Source organism: Symphalangus syndactylus, chromosome 22 (genome assembly GCF_028878055.3).
Source record: "Symphalangus syndactylus isolate Jambi chromosome 22, NHGRI_mSymSyn1-v2.1_pri, whole genome shotgun sequence".
NCBI classification, from domain to species: Eukaryota; Metazoa; Chordata; class Mammalia; order Primates; family Hylobatidae; genus Symphalangus; species Symphalangus syndactylus.
The window spans coordinates 39,710,767-39,729,606 of NC_072444.2; the positions used below are offsets into that span (position 1 = coordinate 39,710,767).

General features: G+C 40.4%; 1 protein-coding gene and 1 long non-coding RNA gene across 4 annotated transcripts in view; one reads left to right on the forward strand and one right to left on the reverse strand.

Moving 5' to 3' along the window:
* The window catches only part of LOC134735665 (uncharacterized), an 84,405-nt gene that overhangs the window by 57,037 nt on the left and 8,528 nt on the right, over positions 1-18,840 (forward strand). The window lies entirely within an intron of this gene.
* LOC129472146 (POTE ankyrin domain family member G-like) overlaps positions 7,002-18,840 on the reverse strand; it is a 31,981-nt gene continuing 20,142 nt past the window's right edge. For all 3 annotated transcript variants that reach the window (XM_055261566.2, XM_063632112.1, XM_063632113.1), the window contains 4 exons: positions 17,536-17,580; positions 17,004-17,188; positions 9,119-9,242; positions 7,002-7,622 (listed from right to left, as the gene is read on the reverse strand). In XM_055261566.2, the coding sequence (XP_055117541.2) occupies positions 7,149-7,622; positions 9,119-9,242; positions 17,004-17,188; positions 17,536-17,580 (828 nt within the window). In that variant the 3' untranslated portion in view covers positions 7,002-7,148. The remainder of the gene's footprint in view (positions 7,623-9,118; positions 9,243-17,003; positions 17,189-17,535; positions 17,581-18,840) is intronic.

Below are 18,840 nucleotides of genomic sequence, written 5' to 3' on the forward strand. Positions count from 1 at the left end.
GCCACAGTGCCATCTGCTTTTCCTAGGACCTCTGCTCCATCAGCAATTAGGTGGCAGCCAAGACAGGACAAGCTCACTCGGAGCAGCGTGTTAGTACCTGGGGCCTGTGCATGCCAGGGAGGCCAAGCTGGCTCAAAGAGCAACCAGCCACCTCTGCAAGGTCTGGCCAGGGCTACAGAAGGCCGAGTCCCCTGGATGGTAATCCTGGCTGCTTTCTGCACTTGAACATGAAGTCCTCCTCAAGACGGCCTGTAGTCTGCCTCTAGGCAACCAAGAAGCCCGCAGTGCTATACGACCCAAGGCGTGCACTGGAGCCCCCAAAGGCAGCCCACCCCCTGCTCCTGAGCCTGATGCTCATTTCATCCCTGTGGCTCCATTTGTAGCACAGTTGTTGCACTGAGGCTTCTGCATGCCAGACAAGGCCAAGCTGGCTCAAAGAGCAACCAGTCACCTTGCAAGCGTGTGCCAGGAGCCGGTGCACCAGCCACCAACCTCACTTGCTGCCGGACATGGCACATCAGTACTTCTACCCTAAAGGTAGGGCCACAGGGCCATCTGCTTTTCCTAAGGCCTCTGGTCCATCAGCCATCAGGAGGCAGCGTTGGAAACTGGCCATCCCAGCTTCCTTGAGTAGCTGAGGTGGCTAGCTGGTCCACCTGCTCCTGGCTCACCCTTGCAGAGGTGGCTGGTTGCTCTTTGAGCCAGCTTGGCCTTGTCTGGCATGCACAGGCCCCAGGTACTAACACGCTGCTGAGTGAGCTTGTCCTCCCTTGGCACAAATCCTCACTCGCTGCCGGACATGGTACATCAGTTCTTCTACCCTAAAGGTAGGGCCAAGAGGCAGACCACAGGCCATCTTGAGGAGGACTTTATGTTCAAGTGCAGAAAGCAGCCAGGATTGCCACCCAGGGGACTCAGCCTTCTGTGGTCTGCAGTGCCATAGGAGCTCTGAGGCATGGACTGGTGCCATCTGCTTTATAGAAAAATTAACTTAAGATCCATTAGAGTTAAATGTGCCATCTAGTTTTCCTCAGGCCTCTGTTCCATCAGCCCTCAGGTGGCAGCCACTCAGGCTGTTGTAACCTGGCCATCCCTGCTTCCTTGACTGGGTGAGGTTGGTGGCTGGTCCCACTGGTCCAGGTGCACCCTTGCAGAGGCGGCTGGTTGCTCTTTGAGCCAGCTTGGCCTTGCCTGGCATGCACAGGCCCCAGGTACTAACACGCTGCTCCGATTGAGCTTGTCCTGCATTGACACAAATTCTAAGTCTGGCCAGGGACACAGAAGGCTGAGTCCCCTGGGTGGTAATCCCGGCTGCTTTCTGCACTTGAACATAAAGTCCTCCTCAAGACGGCCTGTGGTCAGCCTCTTGGCAATCAAGAAGCCCGCAGTTCCGTATGAGCCCTGAGGCATGGACTGGAGCCCCAAAGGCAGCACACACCCTCCTCTTGAGCCTGCTGCTCGTTTCCTCTCTGTGGCTCCATTTATAGCACAGTTGTTGCACTGAATCTTGTGCATGCCGGGCAAGGCCAAGCTGGCTCAAAGAGCAACCAGCCACGTCTGTAAGGGTCCTCCTGGAGCAGGTGGACCAGCCACCAACCTCACCCACTCATGGAAGCAGGGAATGCATGTTTCTACCATGCATTTCACTACAAGTACATTTCCCCTGAGGTTGGTGGCCTAAGTTTTCTTCTACGTTTTTTGCTTTTAGGTTTTACGTTTAACTCTTTTATCCTTCTTAATTTTTGTATAAAGTGTAAGGAAGTGGCCCAGTTTCAGTTTTCTGCATATGGCTAGCCAGTTTTCCTAACACCATTTATTAAATAGGGAATCCTTTCCCCAGCGCTTACTTTTGTCAGTTTTGTCAAAGATCTGGTGGTTTACATGTGTGGTGTCATTTCTGAGGCCTCTGTTCTGTTCCATCGGTCTATATACCTGGTTTGGTACAAGTACCATGCTGTTTACGTTACTGTGGCCTTGTAGAATAGTTTGAAGTCAGGTACTGTGATGCCTCCAGCTTTGTTCTTTTTGCTTAGGATTGTCTTGGCTATGTGGACTCTTTTTTGGTTCCATATGAAATTTAAAGTAGTTTGTCTAATTTTTTGAAGAAAGTCAATGGTAGCTTGATAGGGATATAGCACTGAATCTATAAATCACTTTGGGTGGTATGGCACTCAGGCACAGAAATGTCCTTGTGTTAGGCAATACCATTCAGGACATAGGCATGGGCAGAGACTTCATCACTACAACACCCAAAGCAATGGCAACAAAAGCCAAAATAGACAAATGGGATCTAATTAAGCTAAAGAGTGTCTGCAGAGCAAAAGAAACTATCATCAGAGTGAACAGGCAACCCACAGAATGGGAGAAAATTTTTGCAATCTATCCATCTGTCAAAGGGCTAATATGCAGAATCTACAAAGCACTTAAACAAATTTACAAGAAAAAGAACAACTCCATCAAAAAGTGGGCAAAGGATACGAACAGACACTTCCCAAAGAAGACATTTATGCAGCCAAAGAACACGTGAAGCAAAGCACATCATCACTGGTCATTAGAGAAATGGAAATCAAAACCACAATGAGATACAATCTCACACCACTTAGAATGGCCATCATTAAAAGATCAGGAAACAACAGATGCTGGAGAGGACGTGGGGAAATAGGAACGCTTTTACACTCCTGGTGGGAGTATAAATTAGTTCAACCATTGTGGAAGACAGTGTGGTGATTCCTCAAGGATCTACAACTAGAAATACATTTGACCCAGCAATCCCATTACTGGGTACATATTGAAAAAATAATAAATCACTCTAATATAAAGACACATGCACACCTATGTTTACTGCAGCACAGTTCACAACAGCAAAGACTTGGAACGAACCCAAATGCCCATCAATGATAGACTGGATAATGTGGCATATATACACTATGGAATGCTATGCGGCAATAAGAAAGGATGAGTTCATGTCCTTTGCAGGGACATGGATGAAGCTGGAAACCATCATTCTCAGCAAACTATCACAAGGACAAAAAACCAAACACTGCATGTTCTCACCTATAGGTGGGAATTGAACAATGAGAACACATGGACACAGGAAGGGAAACATAACACACCGGGGACTGTTGTGGGGTGGGGGGAGGGGGGAGGGATAGCATTAGGAGATATACCTAATGCTAAATGACAAGTTAATGGGTGCAGCACACCAACATGGCACACGTATACATAGGTAACAAATCTGCACGTTGTGCACATGTACCCTAAAACTTAAAGTACAATAACAAAATAAAAAAATTTTTAAAAAAGTTTTAAAAAATTTCTAACTGGATTTTTGTTTTTGTTTTTTGTTTTTTTGTGTGTTTTTTGTTTTTTGTTTTTTGTTTGTTTGTTTTGGTTTTTTTGGTTTTTGGCTTTTTTGTGTTTGTTAGTTTTTTATTTTGTTTTTCGGTTTTTCTTTTGCAGCCACAGGAGTTTTAGCCAATTCAGATGCCTTGCTCCCCACAATTTGGAACATTCCTTTGAATTTGACCAAGTCAGGAAGAGATGGGAGAAAAGTGAAACAGCAACAATAAATCCCCAAACATAAACAAAAAGAGTTAAGCAAAACAAACAAATGCACAATTCATATGATTACTGAGTGTTCCAATGGTAAGGAGAAATTAAAAGGAGCTGGTGGGTAAATCTTAAATTTTAGTCATTAAGGAAAAATTTTAAGACCAAACTCTAATTCAGCTACTTACCTGGAAATAAGGCTCAGGCTGGTGATCGTTCTCTGCCATCTTAGAAGCTGGCAAAAACTTACCCTTACCTTCCCTGTCAGAAGCGAGCTGAAACTCAGGAAAGGAGGTGCCTGCTCTCCATCGTCATGGAAGCGGGAAAACTTGCCTTCCTTGTTGGAAATCAGTAAAACTTCAGAAAAGGAGTTGTAGAGCAAAACCAACCTTACATCTCAACCAAATTTTGGGAGATCAGGGACCCTCTGCAGGGAAGAAGCTCCACAACCTCAGCAAACTATTCTATTGGTTTGGGCAATAAAAATAGCCCAGGTTGGTATCAAGCAATAATGAGAGTTATCAAAGGTCAGGACCACCTTTGTAATGTCCTTCTCTTTTTTTATCTTTATTGGTGTAGTCTCTTTTGCCAGAAACTAGGAGTGCAACACCTGCTTTTTTCTGTTTTCGATTTGCTTGAAATATTTTTCCTCTATTCCTTTATTTTGAGCCCATGTATGGCACTGCATGTGAGATGGGTTTCTTGCAGACGGCATACTCCAGTGCGTCTTGGTTCTTTATCCAGCTTGCCCCCCGTGTCTTTCAATGGGAGCATTTAGCCCATTTACATTTAAGGTTAGTAATGGTATGTGTGGATTTGATCCTGTCATCATGCTGTCAGCTGGTTATTTTGCAGACTTGTGTATGTGGTTGGTTTTTAGCATCACTGGACTGTGTACTTCAGTGCGTTTTTGTAGTGTCTGGTGATGGTCTTTTCTTTCCATATTTAGCGCTCCCTTCAGGAGCTCTCGTAAGGTAGATCTGGTGATACTGAATTGCCTCAGCATTTGCTTGTCTGAAAAGGATCTTATTTCTCCTTCACTTATGATGCTTAATTTTGCTGGACATGAAATTCTGGGCTGAAATTTCTTTTCTTTAATGGCAGTTGATGTGGGTTGGGGTGTGTGCTGCACTCCCGTGTGCTGCCAGGGCCAAGTAGAGCAAAACCCACCTGTGTAAACACACACAGCAAAGTGATGTAGGAAGTTTCCATATAAAGGGCTGCAGTATGGAGAGGTAATGTGCAGGCTGGTGTGTGGCTGTAGGGGCCACCTTGCTGCAGCTCTCCACTGATATGGTATGGTCGACTAGCATGGAAGCTATCTATGGTGTGGGCATCCGAGAGTGCCCTGTAAGCAGGTGTGGCCAGGCTGGGGCCCTGGGAGAGGCAAGCAGACTAAGGAGTGCTGAGATCAGACCAGCCCTATCTCATGTGCAGGACTGCCCAGCCTCCAGAATCAGGTTTCAGAGGAGAACTCTCTCAAAAGTGAACCCCCAGCACAGCACAGCTGCTCTACATAAACGTGGCTCGACTTCTTTTTTAAGCAAGTCCCCTTTTCTAAAACAGGAACTCTCGGACCGGATCTCTGCTGGGCGATCTTGCACATGAGATGTGGCTGGTCTGACCTCAGCATTCCTAAAGTGCTGGGATAAAGTGTCTCACAAGGGCAAGTGGACCCTAGAGAGAGATAGCTGTCCCTGCCCTCTGGGCTCCACATCACCTGACTTGCTGCTCCATCACTTTGCTCGTGTCCTGGGTGCTCCATCCCAGAGACATGTGAGTTAGCGATCACTTAGTGTAATCAGCCCAGGATGGAGGGTCTGTGCTGTGGGCCCAAGCCAGGGTTCCCTGTCTGGTGATGAATAGTGGAGTGTGTGTGGTACCCGTGGGAAATGGACTGGCTTGTTCTTTGGGTCAATTGTAACTTACTGGAGGTGTTGATATGGCACTTAGGGTCTTTGCTCCCTTGATATATCTTCTAAGGGTAGCAAGGGCAGTTCCACTGTAGAGGCAGTGGCAGAAAGGATTTCATTTGCTCCTGGATGGAACTGCCGAGTTGCCACTGGCTTGATAGCTCTGGTGGTGGGCTGGCTAGACACCCAGGCCAGGAGGACCTGCCCATCAAGTAGAGAGTCCGGCCAGTTTTCTGGAAGGCTGCTGTGGTATGCTGGGTGTCCCCTCCAGTCCCTAATTGCCTCATATTTTCCAGGGAAGATGATAGCCTGCCTCTTCCTCTGGGAGCTCTGTACCACTGAGGTATGAACCTGTTGCCAATCTGAACACACCTATAAGATGTGGCTGGAGGCAAGTCGAGAAGTCTTACCTAGTCAGGAAGAACAAGAACAGGGACTTGCTTTAAAAAAAAAAAAAAAAAGTCTGGCCACGTTTTTATACAGCAGCTGTGCTGTGCTGGGGGTTCACTTCAGCCCCTGGTCACCTCAGACACTCTGAAGCCCTAAGGCTGAAATGGCTGGGTTACCCAAACAGCAAAGATGACAATCTGGTCCTCCCGCTGGGAGCTCTGACTCAGGGGGGCCTGAGACCTCTGTCGGCCAGACAACAGCAGTCAAGGTAGCCAGAGACCCTGGGTGAAACACTTCACCTGCTGACTAGAAATGTGGTCGGGGACTGATGTAAACAAGAGTCTGGCCACGTTTTAGTAGCGTGGCTGTGCTGTGCTGAGGTACCTCTTCCACCTCTTGTCAGCTTGGGCTCTCCAAAGCCAGCAGGCCAGAACGGCTAGTCACCCAAACAGCAAAGGTGGGGGCTTGCCCCTCTCTCCGGGAGCTCTGTCCCAGGAACATTTCACATTTCCATTGGCCAAGGAATGCTGGTGGGGGTAGCTGGAGGCCCCAGTTGGGAGGTCCTGTCCAGTGAGGTGGAACAGGATCAGGGGCCTGCTTACAGAAGCAGTCTGGCCATGATTTGGTAAAGCAGCTATGCTGTGCTGTGGGATCTCTTCTGTCCCTGGTCGGTTTGTATTCTCCAAAGCCTGCAGGCTGGAATGACTAAGTTGCCTGAACGGGAAAGATGGCGGCCTGCCCCGTCTTTTCGCTCAGAGTTTTATCTTGTTTCATGGAGCTTAATTTTTAGCCTGTTGATTTTACTGTCTACATTAGACTTGTTGAGGAAGATAAATGAGAATTCATTGTCTTCTGTAAATAAACCTGTTCATGTCTTGTTCTCTGGAAAGAAGTCTCTTTCAGCTCTCTGACTTTGGTCACAATCATGTACAGCAGTAGCCAGTCTACAATGACGTAACTGGATTTCCATTTCCAGTGTTTCCTTGTTGTGTCTTACATTTTCCAGTTCAGAACTGAGCATTTTATTCTCAGTTGTCAACCTGCTAAGCTGTCCACTGTACTGAAATACTGTGCTTCCTCATTCAATTTTTTTAAGGTATGCACTTTTATCCAAGCCTTCATACACCCCAAGTTGGGGTACAAAAAAGGGGGGCCACGAAGGCTGATCATTCAAAATAAAACAAAATTAAAAAGTATTAAGGCAAAGATTAAAAAAAAATTGCATTACGTAATTTGCACGAAAGCAATGCTATCACCTCCCCTGTGTGAACTCAGGAGAGGACTGGGCCATTCTCCTTAGAGAGAAGTGGAGTGGCTTTTAGCCCAGTCGTCCCAGTTGGTGATGATGCCTTGCTCCATGGGGTACTTCATGGTCAGGATGCCTCTCTTGCTCTGGGCCTTGTTGCCCACATAGGACTCCTTCTGACGCATGCCCCCCATCATGCCCTGGTGCCTGGGGCGCCCCACGATGGAAGGGAAGACAGCCCGGGGAGCATCGTCGCCCGCAAAGCCGGCCTTGCACGTGTCAGAGCCGTTGTCAGTGACGAGCACAGCGGTATCATCATCCATGATGAGCTCACTCAATTGTAGAGCCTTTAAAAGATTATCATTCTTTTTTCTCACACTTTCAATTTCCTCCAAATATTTCTCTTCTCTTAGCTGGGTCTGATGTTTCATTATGTCTAGCTTCAGTCTTAGCATGGCAATTTCTTCCTGCAATGTACTATTTTCACGCAAGAGGTCTTTTTCTTTCTTATAACTAAGAGAAAGCTAAGTAAACAAAGGGAACTTTTAGTTAGCACTCAATAGATTGACATATCATGATTTCTTCTGAAATTAAAAAATAACGTGTATTTGTATAATGAAAGAATCCCCAAAGTGGATATTTAACTGCAAAAAAATTGGACAAAACTTCAAACCTAAAAGAGTGTAAATTCCTCTAGTGATTTATTTTTCATAGTCTTTAAATACATATTTAAACTTTTAGGAATCTGCTCCTGAATTCCTAAAAGTTTAAGTATGTATTTAAAGACTATGAAAAATAAATCACTAGAGGATTTTTAAGAATCTCAGAATTAAAAAAGCCTTTCTCTGAGTTACAAAAAACCCAGAGGAATAAAATATCAGATTGATAGCTTTGACTGTATTTTTAAGATTAGGTTTACACTCTGATATCTAACCTATCAACCACACCATCCTAAGAGCGTTAGCTATGCATATATATTTGGACAGAAGCAATTTCTCAAAGTTCTTTAAGTTTCTTTTACTGAAGAACGTTTTACCGATATTCTACATTTCTAATATTTTTATACTGTTATAAGAATTACATTTATAACTGTTAAATCTAAGCACTGTACCCTTCTACACTGTACACATCCGTATCTAAGCATTGCACTTCTACATACAATACTGAACTCATTTACGATAACGATTCTTAAAAGGAGAGATCAAAAAATATATAAACGATGCAGGATTTTCCCCAGGTCTTCTGATGCTACTTCTAGTGATGCTCCACAAAACCACAGTTACTTCTGTGGTGTAAATATATAAATACAAAAGAAGCCTATTGTTTCAAAATACGAATGGTAAATAAGATACAACTTATAAAGATTTTCTTAGAAATCATGAGATTATTTGCCATTGCAATAACTTTCATTTCCTCTTTATAATGTTGGAAACAGTAGTAAGTGTGAAATAGGGGAAATATACTATTTCTCTAGGAACAAAATACTTATCAATAAATTATCACTAAATGTGTATCATGGCATGTCATTGTGTTCAAGCCCCTTTACATTGAAATGAGAAACTACTTGGAGCAAACTGTTCCTCTCCGCGAAAGGAAGGATAATGACATCCACCATGTGGCCTCTGACCCAGCTATACATTTCCTACTTTCCTATCAGTGAAAATAATCAATTGACTTCTCTATTAACATTTTTTAAAAAACTGATGTCCAAAAACTAGAAAATATGTTTTTCATAGCAAAACTTATTTTTGATATGGAAAGATCATCAATTCTTATGAAAATATCAACTGCTTCTCCTTTGGACTGAGGCCATTTGCAGGTCACTACTCGCCTGTTGCAGGCAAATGGAGCTGAATTAAGAACATGGCTTCATCCTGTATGTACATATATAGATATATGAGGAAGGATATATAGAATACATACACACATATATGACTTAAAAATCCTTTACATTTCCAAAATACAGTTTTTTAAAAATATATCCACATATAAAAACATTTGAAAATAACTAAAAAAATACCTCAGAATTCATTTTCTTTTCAGCCACTTCTTTCTGCTTTTCTTTATGAATCAGAATCTCATCTTGTAATATTCCAGTGTTCTGTTCTTCAGAAAGTCGTTTCTGAGTATCATTTTGTTCGTCACTAGAAGAAATTTTAATTTTCATGAAATACTGGAGGTGTCCCTAAAATGATCTACAGGGCAAGATGGCGCCATCAGATGTCATTCACACAATGTATATCTGCACATTATTCCAAGACAAGGCAAAGGGGTCTCACATCTGTTAACCAGGTGTCCCCAACCATGCTGGCACCAGGGACTGCTTTTGTGGAAGATAATTTTTCCAAGAACCTGAGGTGGGGGATGGTTCCAGGATGATTCAAGTACATTACATTCATCGTGCACTTTATTTCTATTATTATTAATATATAATGAAATAATTATATAACTCACCAAAATGTAGAATCAGTGGGAGCCCTGAGCTTGTTTTCCTGCAACTAGATGGTCCCATCTCGGGGTGACGGGAGATGGTGACAGATCATAATGCATTCGATTCTCATAAGGAGTGAACAACCTATATCCTCTGCATGAGCAACTTACAACAGCATTCAGGTCACACTCTTAGGACAATCTAATGCCACCGCTGATCTGACAGGAGGAGCAGCTCAGGCAGTAGTGCGAGTGACAGAGAGTGGCTGTAAACAGATGAAGCTTCGCTTGCTCACCTGCCTCTAACCTCCTGCTGTGTGGCCCAGGTCCCAACAGGCCAGGGACTGGTACTGGTCTGTGGCCTGTAACCCATACTTTTTATGTTTATTTTTTGGAAACACTTTCCACTTACATTCTTGATTCCTATGTATTTTATAAACAACTTAGAAATTCCTTTGAGAACAAGACAGGGTCTAATATTATGCTTTTAACACAGGACTTTGAATTAATTTTATCTGTGTATGAGAGAGAGATGTGAAATAAACTAAACATTAAGCGCTTTCCATTTTACTTTTATTTCATGCATATTAAGAATGAAACTGGGAAGTCCTAGGCAGAGCAATTGGGCAAGACAAATAAAGGGCATCCAAATTGGAAAAGAGGAAGTCAAACTATCTCTTCACCAATGATATGATCTTACACCTAGAAAACCCTAAAGACTCCTACAAGTCCCTAAAGATCTTATACCTAGAAAACCCTAAAGACTCCGACAAAGAGTCCCTAAAGACTCCCATTTGATAAAGGAATTGAGTAAAGTCTCAGAGGTTACAAAATAAATGAATATCTATCAGTAGCACCACTATACACCAACTATGGCCAACCTGAGAGTTCATATCAACAATCCAATCCCTTTTACAGTGGCTGCAAGAAAGTGTGAAATACCTAGGAATATACTTAATGAAAAAGGTGAGTGATCTATATAAAGATAACTGGAAAACACCACCAAAGAAAATAATAGATGACACAAACAAATGAAAATACATCTTATGTTCATGGACTGAAAGAACTGATATAGTGAAAATGACCATAGTGCCCAAAGCAGACTACACATTCGACACAATTCCTACCAAAGTACCAATGTCATTCTTCACAGAATTATTTTAAAATGCTGACATTCATGTAGGACCACAAAAGAGCCTGAATAGCAACAGACATACCAAGCAAAAGGAACAAATATGTTGGCATCACATTACCTGACTTCAACTTATACTCTAAGGCCAAAACAGCATGGTACTGGTATAAAAATAGATACACAGATCCATGGAACAGAATCGACAACTCAGAAATAAAGCCACTACAACCAAATGATCTCTGAGCAAGGATACAAAAACATACACTGGAGAAAGTACAGGTTATTCAGTAAATGGTGCTGGGAAAAAAGATAGCCACATGCTGAAGAATGAAACTGGATCTCTATCTCTCACCATATACAAAAATTAATTCAAGATGGATTAAAGGCCTAAACCTAAGATCTGAAAACATTGGCCTAGGCAAAGAATTTATGATGAAGACCCTAAAAGCAAATGAAAATAAATAAATAAGACCTAATTAAACTAAAAAACTTCAGCACAGCAAAAGAAATAATCATCAGAGTAAACCAACAACCTATACAATAGGAAAAAAATGGAAAATTATCAATCTAACAAAGGACTAATATCTATAACCTACAGGGAACAAATCAACAGGAAAAACACAAATAATTACATTAGAAAGTGGCCAAATTACATGAATAGACATTTCTCAAAAGAAGATGTACAAATGGTAAACAAGCATATGAAAACATGCTAAATATCTCTAATCATCAGGGCAATGTACAATAAAGCAATAGTGAGATATCACCTCTCTGCAGCCAGAATGGCCACTATTAGGAATCAAAAAACAACAGATATTGGTGTGGATGTGGTGAAAAGACAACAGTGATACACTGCTGGTGGGAATACGAATTCATACAAATCTATGGAAAACAGTATGGAGAGTTCTCAAAGAACTAAAAGTAGATCCTACCATTTTATCCAGCATTCTCATTTCTGGGTATCTACCCAAAATAAAAGAAATCGCACTCTCAAAAAGACAGCCGCACACGTTTACTGCAGCACAATTCACAATACGCAAAGATATGGAATCAACCAGTGTCCATCAACTGATGAGTGGAATAAAGAAAATGGATATATATACATCTCACATCACATATATGTATCATATATATGTATGTGTGTACATACACTCACACATATACATACGTACATACCTGAGACTGGGTAATTCATACACATACATACCTGAGACTGGGTAATTCATAAAGGAAAGAGGATTAATTGATTCACAGTTACGCATGGCTGGGGAGGCCTCAGGAAACTTAACAACCATGGTAGAAGGTGAAGGGGAAGCAGGCACCTTCTTCATAAGGCGGCAGGAGAGAGAGAAGTGAAGGGGAAAGAGCCCCTTATGACACCATCAGCTCTTGTGAGAACACACTATCACAAGAACAGCATGCAGGAAACCGACCCCATGATCCAATCACCTCCCAGCTGGTCTTTCTCTCAACACCCGGGAATTACAATTTGACATGAGATTTGCATGGAAACACAAAGCCAAACTATTGGGGGGGGGGGGCGGGTATCCTTATTTTTAAAATATCTAAATGTCATTATTTATAATTCAAAATAGCAATTTTTATTAGTTATGATTTTGTTTGAAAATAAAATGATCTGGTAAATTTTCTTCACTTTTAACCTATTCAGTCAAAATATATAAAAAGCTAGATTTGCCAGCAGAAAATTGTAACTACTTTTTAATGAGATAAAAATGTATAACAATATCACTATTATTGTACAGAGAAAAAAGTGAAGAAAAGGAATTTAAAAAGACAGAATATGACTATCATATACATACATGAACTGACAAAGAGACTAAAATCTCCTACTGGAGATTAGGTTAGGACTTGAGCAAAAGCCTCTAAAAATACCAAAACCAAAAACAAAACAATTATTTTTAAGAAATAAATTATACAGAGAACTCTTCTGGTTAAGAAGATGTATCAAAAAAAAATCTTCGTGAGAGCTATTATTAACCAAGTCATCATAACCAAAACTTTAAATCCACAATTCTGGAATATTAAAAAGTTTCATTTTGAACATAGTTAATGGAAGGCAACTTTTGAACAGAAAATTTCTGGTTAAAGTTGACTCAAACTTAGGAAAGAACTGACCCGTAGCCAGGGTAACAAGAAGCCACCCAGAGCCAGTTCAGAATCTAGACAATCCATCAATGACCACTGGGGCCTTGCTCACCAACCAGTATCAATGTGAGCAGCTTGCTTCTGAAAGACAGCCAAGCAGCAACAGCTGCTCTATCAGAATAGACAGTGCCTGACCAGTATACGTCTTACTATCAGAAGCAAAAAATTCCAACTCTGTCTTTTTATTTCAAATACCGAAGGTCCATAATCCTTTGGAAAGAATTTGCGAGTCCATTAAATTTACCACCCTAATTTTTTTTATATAAAATACTAGTGGCTGGACGTGGTGGCTCACGCCTGTAACCCCAGCACTTTGTGAGGCCGAGGCAGGTAGATTGCCTGAGGTCAGGAGTTAGAGACCAGCCTGACAAACAGGATGAAACTCCGTCTCTACTAAAAATACGAAAATTAGCCGGGTGTCATGGCACACACCTGTAATCCCAGCTCCTCAGGTGGCTGAGGCAGGAGAATCGCTTGAACCCAGGAGGCAGAGGTTGCAGTGAGCCAAGGTCACGCCACTGCACTGCAGCCTGGGTGACAGAGTGAGACTCTGTCTCTAAATAAATAAAATACCAGTAAAGTTTGCAATTCCTTTGACTCATTTTACCATAATTGCAATTATCATGATTACCAGTAAAAGAATAGTGAATAATCACAATATTGGGCTTTTCTCCCTAAGTGAAAAAATATTAATATAAAGAATGTAGCTTATTATGAAGAGCCAAAAGAATTTTAAAAATGCATATAATTACCATGCAAAATTGTTAAAATGAACCTTGTCAAACATTTTTGAAGTGAGAATCAATCAAACAATATACCTAGGATAAACTTCATTCATTGAGTTATTAGGTAGCTACGTCTGATATGCTAGGCCTTTTTCTAGGAAGTGAGGATATGGTAATGAACAATAAAAACCCTATTCATGAGAGTGAGATAAACACACAATAACAAGAGACAGATAAGGCAAAATACATAGTACGTTAGAGGAGAAAAACTAAAGCAGGAAAATGAAGTGTTTATGTGTTTGATGGGAAGGGTGGTGGGAAAGTCGGGATGGCCAGAAAAGTCCCTGCTGAGAAAGAGGATTTTTCTTTAATACAAAGAAAATTGTATTTGTATATCAAAGACTCTAAAAAACGATGATGTTAACAGAGTTGATGTCAAGACACAAATAGGTTTGAAGTTAGAGATGATAAATCACTTTGTTTCATTAAACCTTCCCTCAGTTACGTTAGAGAGCATCCCTGGCATGCTCCCAATTGAACCTCAAGCCTGATGCGTCCTGGTGATACAATCGTAATTCCTTTCTGTTAGTCCTCATTCTTTTTTTTGCTTTTTCCTCATTTTCTCTTGACTAGGAATTGTGCTGGTATATGGTTCTTCCTCAGAAAGGGGTTATTCCTTAATGTGTTTCTTTTTACCCTTTTTCTTCTTCTTCTTACAAAGGGGATTTTAAGTAAAGAACTGAAGGAATGGAAAGACTAAGCTAGAAGAATATCTGGGGAAAAAGCATTCCAGACACAGGGAACTGCTAAGTGCAGAGGTTGCCTGGAGTCTTTAAGCACTAGGAACAGGTAAGGAATAGCAAGAAGTTCAGTGTGGCTGAAACAGAGCAAAAGAGATAAGAAACAGAAGTTTAAGCAGGAGGGGTAACATACCAGATGGTTTACTGCCTTTTAGTTATTAGGAGGAACTCTGGCACATACTCAGAGTGAAATGGAAGGCAATCAGAAGGGCTGGGGCAGAGGAATGACACAATTTGACTTATGTTTTAAATACATCCACTGAGTTAAGAATTGACGAAAGGGGAAGTTTTTAAAAGCCAGGACGATCAATTCCCAGTCTATCACACTCATCTAGACTGCAGATGATGGTGGCTCAGATGTACAAGATATGACTGGCTTCTGGATATATTCTTCAGGTAGACCTGATGAGATTTACTGAGAGATTAGATGTGAAGTGTCAAGAGAGAGAGAAAGATGAGTCAAGAATGACACTGAGGTTTTTGGCAGAGCAACTGGAAGAGTTGCCATTAACCAAAGTAGGAAAGACTACATGAGGTGTAGATTTCAGGAAGGACATCAGTAGCCCAATTTTGGATCAGACAAGTGTGTGATACCCAACAGTTAATCAAATAGAGACGTCAAGTAGGTGGGCTGATATAGAGATCTGGAATTAAGGAGAGAGATCTGAGTTGGAGACATACATTTGGAAACCACTAGTAGATACACAGTAGAGAAAGTCACAAGGGGCCAGGCACGGTGGCTCACGCCTGTAAACCCAACACTTCGTGAGGCCAAGGCGGGCAGATCACCTGATGTCAGGAGTTTGAGACCAGCGTGGCCAACATGGGGAAACCCTGTCTTTACTAAAAATACAAAAATTAGCCAGGCATGGTGTCGCGCACCTGTAATCCCAGCTACTCAGAAGGCTGAGGCAGGAGAAGCGCTAGAACCCAGGAGGCAGAGGTTGCAATGAGCCAAGATCATGCCACTGAACTCCAGCCTGGGGTACAAAGCGAGACTCCGTCTTAAAAAAAAAAAAAAAGTTATGAGAAAGAAGATTGAGGACTCAGCCCTGAGAAACAACAACGTCGAAAAGGAGAAAGACAAGGAGGAGCAAGCAAAACAGACCATGATGAATGGACTAGAAACGAAGGAGGAAAAGCCTGAGGGAGTGAGGTCCTGAAAGCAAAGTGAAGACGCTGTTAGGGAGGAGATGCCCTCCATTGGCTCAAATATTGCCGACAGATTAAACAAAATGAAGTGTAAGAAAAAATGCCTAGATTTATTCCAGAAAAAAATTAGTGATAATCTTGAGAAAAACAACTCTGGAGGAGTGATGAGCATTTTTTCATGTGTTTTTTGGCTGCATAAATGTCTTCTTTTGAGATGGATTAAAGACTTACATGATGTTAGACCTAAAACCATAAAAACCCTAGAAGAAAACGTAGGCATTACCATTCAGGACATAGGCATGGGCAAGGACTTCATGTCTAAAACACCAAAAGCAATGGCAACAAAAGCCAAAATTGACAAATGGGATCTAATTAAACTAAAGAGCTTCTGCACAGCAAAAGAAACTACCATCAGAGTGACCAGGCAACCTACAAAATGGGAGAAAATTTTCACAACCTACTCATCTGACAAAGGGCTAATATCCAGAATCTACAATGAACTCAAACAAATTTACAAGAAAAAAACAAACAACTCCAACAAAAAGTGGGCGAAGGACATGAACAGATATTACAAGAATTCTAACAAGAACTCTTAAGATGTGTCATCAAACTAAATGCTTTAAATACATTTTAATTGTGAAATAATCAGTATACTCTAGATCCAACCTCATTTTTTAAAAATGGTTGCATAATACATTAATTTGGGCATATGGAAATTGAGCTATTTCCTATTGATAAGGAATTAGACTAGCTCCAAATTTTTTATATAATAATGCTCTAATACATGTCCCTATATGTATACATGTAACATATCTATACAAATATCCTTTACATGTATTATATATCCTTACTCTGTTATATATGTGTGTGTGTGAATATGCTACTAAATTAATGTTCAAAATGTATTTACCAACAGTGTATGAAATGTCTTTTTCAATGAAACCATCTCCTTTGCAGCAACACGGATGGAGCTGGAGGCCATTACCCTAAGCAAACTAATGCAGGAACAGAAAATCAAATGCCACATATTCTTACTGTTTAGTGGGAACTAAACATGAGAAATCATGGACACAAAGAGGAGAATAACAGACACTAAGGCCTACTTGAGAGTGGAGTGTGGCAGGAGGGAGACAACCAAAAAACTACCTTTCAAGTATTTTGTTTATTATGTGGCTGATGAAATAATCTGTGCCCCAAACCTCCATGATACAGTTTACCTATATAATAAACCTGCACATGTACCCCGAAGCTAAAATAAAAGTTCACTGAAAAGAAAATGCCTTTTCCCTCACATTTGCCAATAATGGTTATTTTTCAAATAAATTAATGACTGGAAAAAAACAGTAACTCATTGTTTGCTGATTTTCATTTTTCTGATTAACAGGCAAGGGCTGAATATCCTAGTAAAAGTATAAAATTTGTTCATCATGAATATTACTCAAATTAGGATTACTTTGACAGCACATAGTTACCTCCTGTTCAATGCTGTCGTAGGCTCACCTGTGATACTCTTCATTCTCAGTGTCAGGAAATTGCTGGCTTTCAGGTGTTCTGCTCTTCCTTGGAGGAATTAATCCATCATCACCATTGCCAGCAGCCACACCATGAGTCAGGTTTTCTGGGAATCCCACATGAGTACTTCCGTGCTTCTTCATTCTTTCTTCGATAGCCATAAAATTTTCTAGCTGGAAAATACACAGAATAAGAAATTACCTATTTAAGCCACATTATCTATTGATAATCAGACTAAAACCGAGAAAGATAAAATGACTGCTCCAAAGCTCCTGAAGTGGCATTACCTAGCATTTTATGGCACCATTCGGGATTATTCCATAAAAATGAAAGAATATCTCTAGGGTTTGTATCTCTTTAAAATTCAATGTACAGAATTCTGAGTTAAGTATTAAATTTTTCACTGATGATTTATGCTACTTACATGATAGGATCATGTATGCCTACATTTACTACACTTTGTTAAACAACATAACGTAAACATCTAGTTCAACAGAAACATTTGAATATGAAGGTATACCTCTCTATCACCATCCTTATTTATTTCTGGTTCTTGAGACATTTTCTGCAGATGCAAAAACAGTAGGTTAATTTGCTTGTTGTATTTCTGTGATGTCTCCTCTTTTGGAGCACATGTTTTTAAAATAATTTTATTCTTAATCAAGTATGGACAATAAAAATCAGAAAATAATTAAAATTAAACTGTTAAAATAAATAAATAATTAAAATTAAGAATTAACTTTTTAATCTATGTTTAGCTACTGCCACATCACTGGCTTCTAACATGTGAAAAATAATTCACCTTAGACAAAGGGAGAAGAAAAACATCAACCAGCAAACTTAACTTGGTCACTATTTGTTTGGACTAAACTTAATTTGTTATGACTTAAATCTACCAAAAATGAATCAGCAGAAGATTTGTAGTGTTGCAAAATCTTCCTCACTTGAAAAGAGTTTACCTCACAAAACCCTAACTAGTGAGCCCCTACAGTGCACTGAAGTGCTTTTCTAAAAGATTCCTAACTGGATTGTAGGCACCCTTTAAACTATTAGGAGCCGAAATCAACACCAAACAGAAAGAAATGCAAATTCTCAAATTTTAATTGAAATTATATACTGTAATATGATAGTGTTATGTATCCAGATTATCTGCTTAAGTCCAGTTCTCATATATTCTAATGTGTACTAATGACAGTAGATAAAAAATTTTAATCTGTACTGATTTTCTGCAACTGAAAGAAATTAGAATGTTATTGTGTTTGTGCACTAACACCAAAGGTCCCATTCAGCAAGATAAGATTCTTGTAAAAGGCAGTTCGGTTGCTTTTATGACCTGGTTCCCTCCCTGAACAGAAACACTAAGGTCAACAAGAGACCACAAGGCAGAATATATCTTTAACCTTGGTATCAGTGACTGACAATATAAAACTGCAGATTTTCAATCACTGGCCATGATTACTCTTTAACCATGAATCCAGCTCAGGGACCATCAGTGTTACATTGTTCATAATTCCTATTGCTTAATAATATGATTCAATAATCGATGTTACTTTATCATGTTATGGTGTTGTAAAAATAAAAGAACAAAGTTCTGAAATTTGTTTTTGCCTCTATTCCAAAAGGAAAGATTAGCTGTAAGCTAATCAAGAAGGCAAATAAGAATACTTGAAAATAAGAGTATTTTAAATTTTATAGTGGGTTATGTTCAAGTTAAATATCAAATATTAAATTAGAATCTATTGATTCTTCTGTTAATAAGGTTGCTGATTTTATTACAATAAATTTTAAGAATCTATTAAAATATTCTTTTTTTATTTTTTTTGAG